Raw genomic sequence first — 963 nt, forward strand, 5'->3', positions numbered from 1 at the left:
ACACACACACACACACACACACACACACACACACACACACGTTCATACGCACATAGAACCTGATCCATCCACATGTGTCCAGGTGTTCTGTACCTGCGCTGGATTGTGTATGGGGTCTGGTTGATCCACTCCCACTTCCCGGTCCTCCAGTCAGACAAGCCGACCCAGTAGAACCTGGGAATGGTGTGCTTGGTCACAAAGTCCTGCAGAGACCAGAACACAAGCTGAGCAGTCAGGAACCCCAGTCCTGTTTGGACCTGCAGCTCATCAGGACCATGAGTCAGAGCTGAGACAGGAAGTAGAACTTTACAGAGACAGGTGTCTCACCCACTCCTGGTCCGTGTTCAGGATCAACAGGTGACCCTCATTTCGCTCGCACCACTTCCTGGACTCGTTCCAGGACAGAAACTCAGAGCTGAAGTAAAAACAGTCCAAACCAAAAGAAGTCCAGTTCGGAGGACAGCAGGGACCTGCTGCTGAGCCTGGGACAGCCAGAGACATGAGACGGTGTGAGACACACAGACGTGAGACAGAGTGAGACACACAGAGACATGAGACAGAGTGAGACACACAGAGACATGAGACAGAGTGAGGTACACAGACGTGAGAAAGAGTGAGACACACAGACGTGAGACAGAGTGAGACACACAGAGACATGAGACAGAGTGAGACACAGAGAGACATGAGACAGAGTGAGGTACACAGACGTGAGAAAGAGTGAGACACACAGAGACATGAGAAAGAGTGAGACACACAGAGACATGAGACAGAGTGAGACACAGAGAGACATGAGACAGAGTGAGGTACACAGACGTGAGAAAGAGTGAGACACACAGAGACATGAGACAGAGTGAGACACACAGAGACATGAGACAGAGTGAGACACACAGAGACATGAGACAGAGTGAGACACACAGAGACATGAGACAGAGTGAGGTACACAGACGTGAGAAAGAGTGAGGT

At 51.0% G+C, this 963-nt stretch overlaps 1 protein-coding gene across 1 annotated transcript in view; it reads right to left on the minus strand.

Moving 5' to 3' along the window:
- Positions 1 to 93: 93 nt before the first annotated feature.
- LOC106511828 (C-type lectin domain family 10 member A) overlaps positions 94 to 963 on the minus strand; it is a gene marked incomplete at both ends in the record, with an annotated part of 3,879 nt that continues 3,009 nt past the window's right edge. The window contains 2 exon segments of the mRNA XM_014000561.1: positions 94 to 203; positions 328 to 482. Coding sequence (XP_013856015.1) covers positions 94 to 203; positions 328 to 482 — 265 coding nt within the window.

The sequence above is a fragment of the Austrofundulus limnaeus genome, unplaced genomic scaffold (genome assembly GCF_001266775.1).
Source record: "Austrofundulus limnaeus strain Quisiro unplaced genomic scaffold, Austrofundulus_limnaeus-1.0 Scaffold3296, whole genome shotgun sequence".
In the NCBI taxonomy this organism is placed as follows: domain Eukaryota; kingdom Metazoa; phylum Chordata; class Actinopteri; order Cyprinodontiformes; family Rivulidae; genus Austrofundulus; species Austrofundulus limnaeus.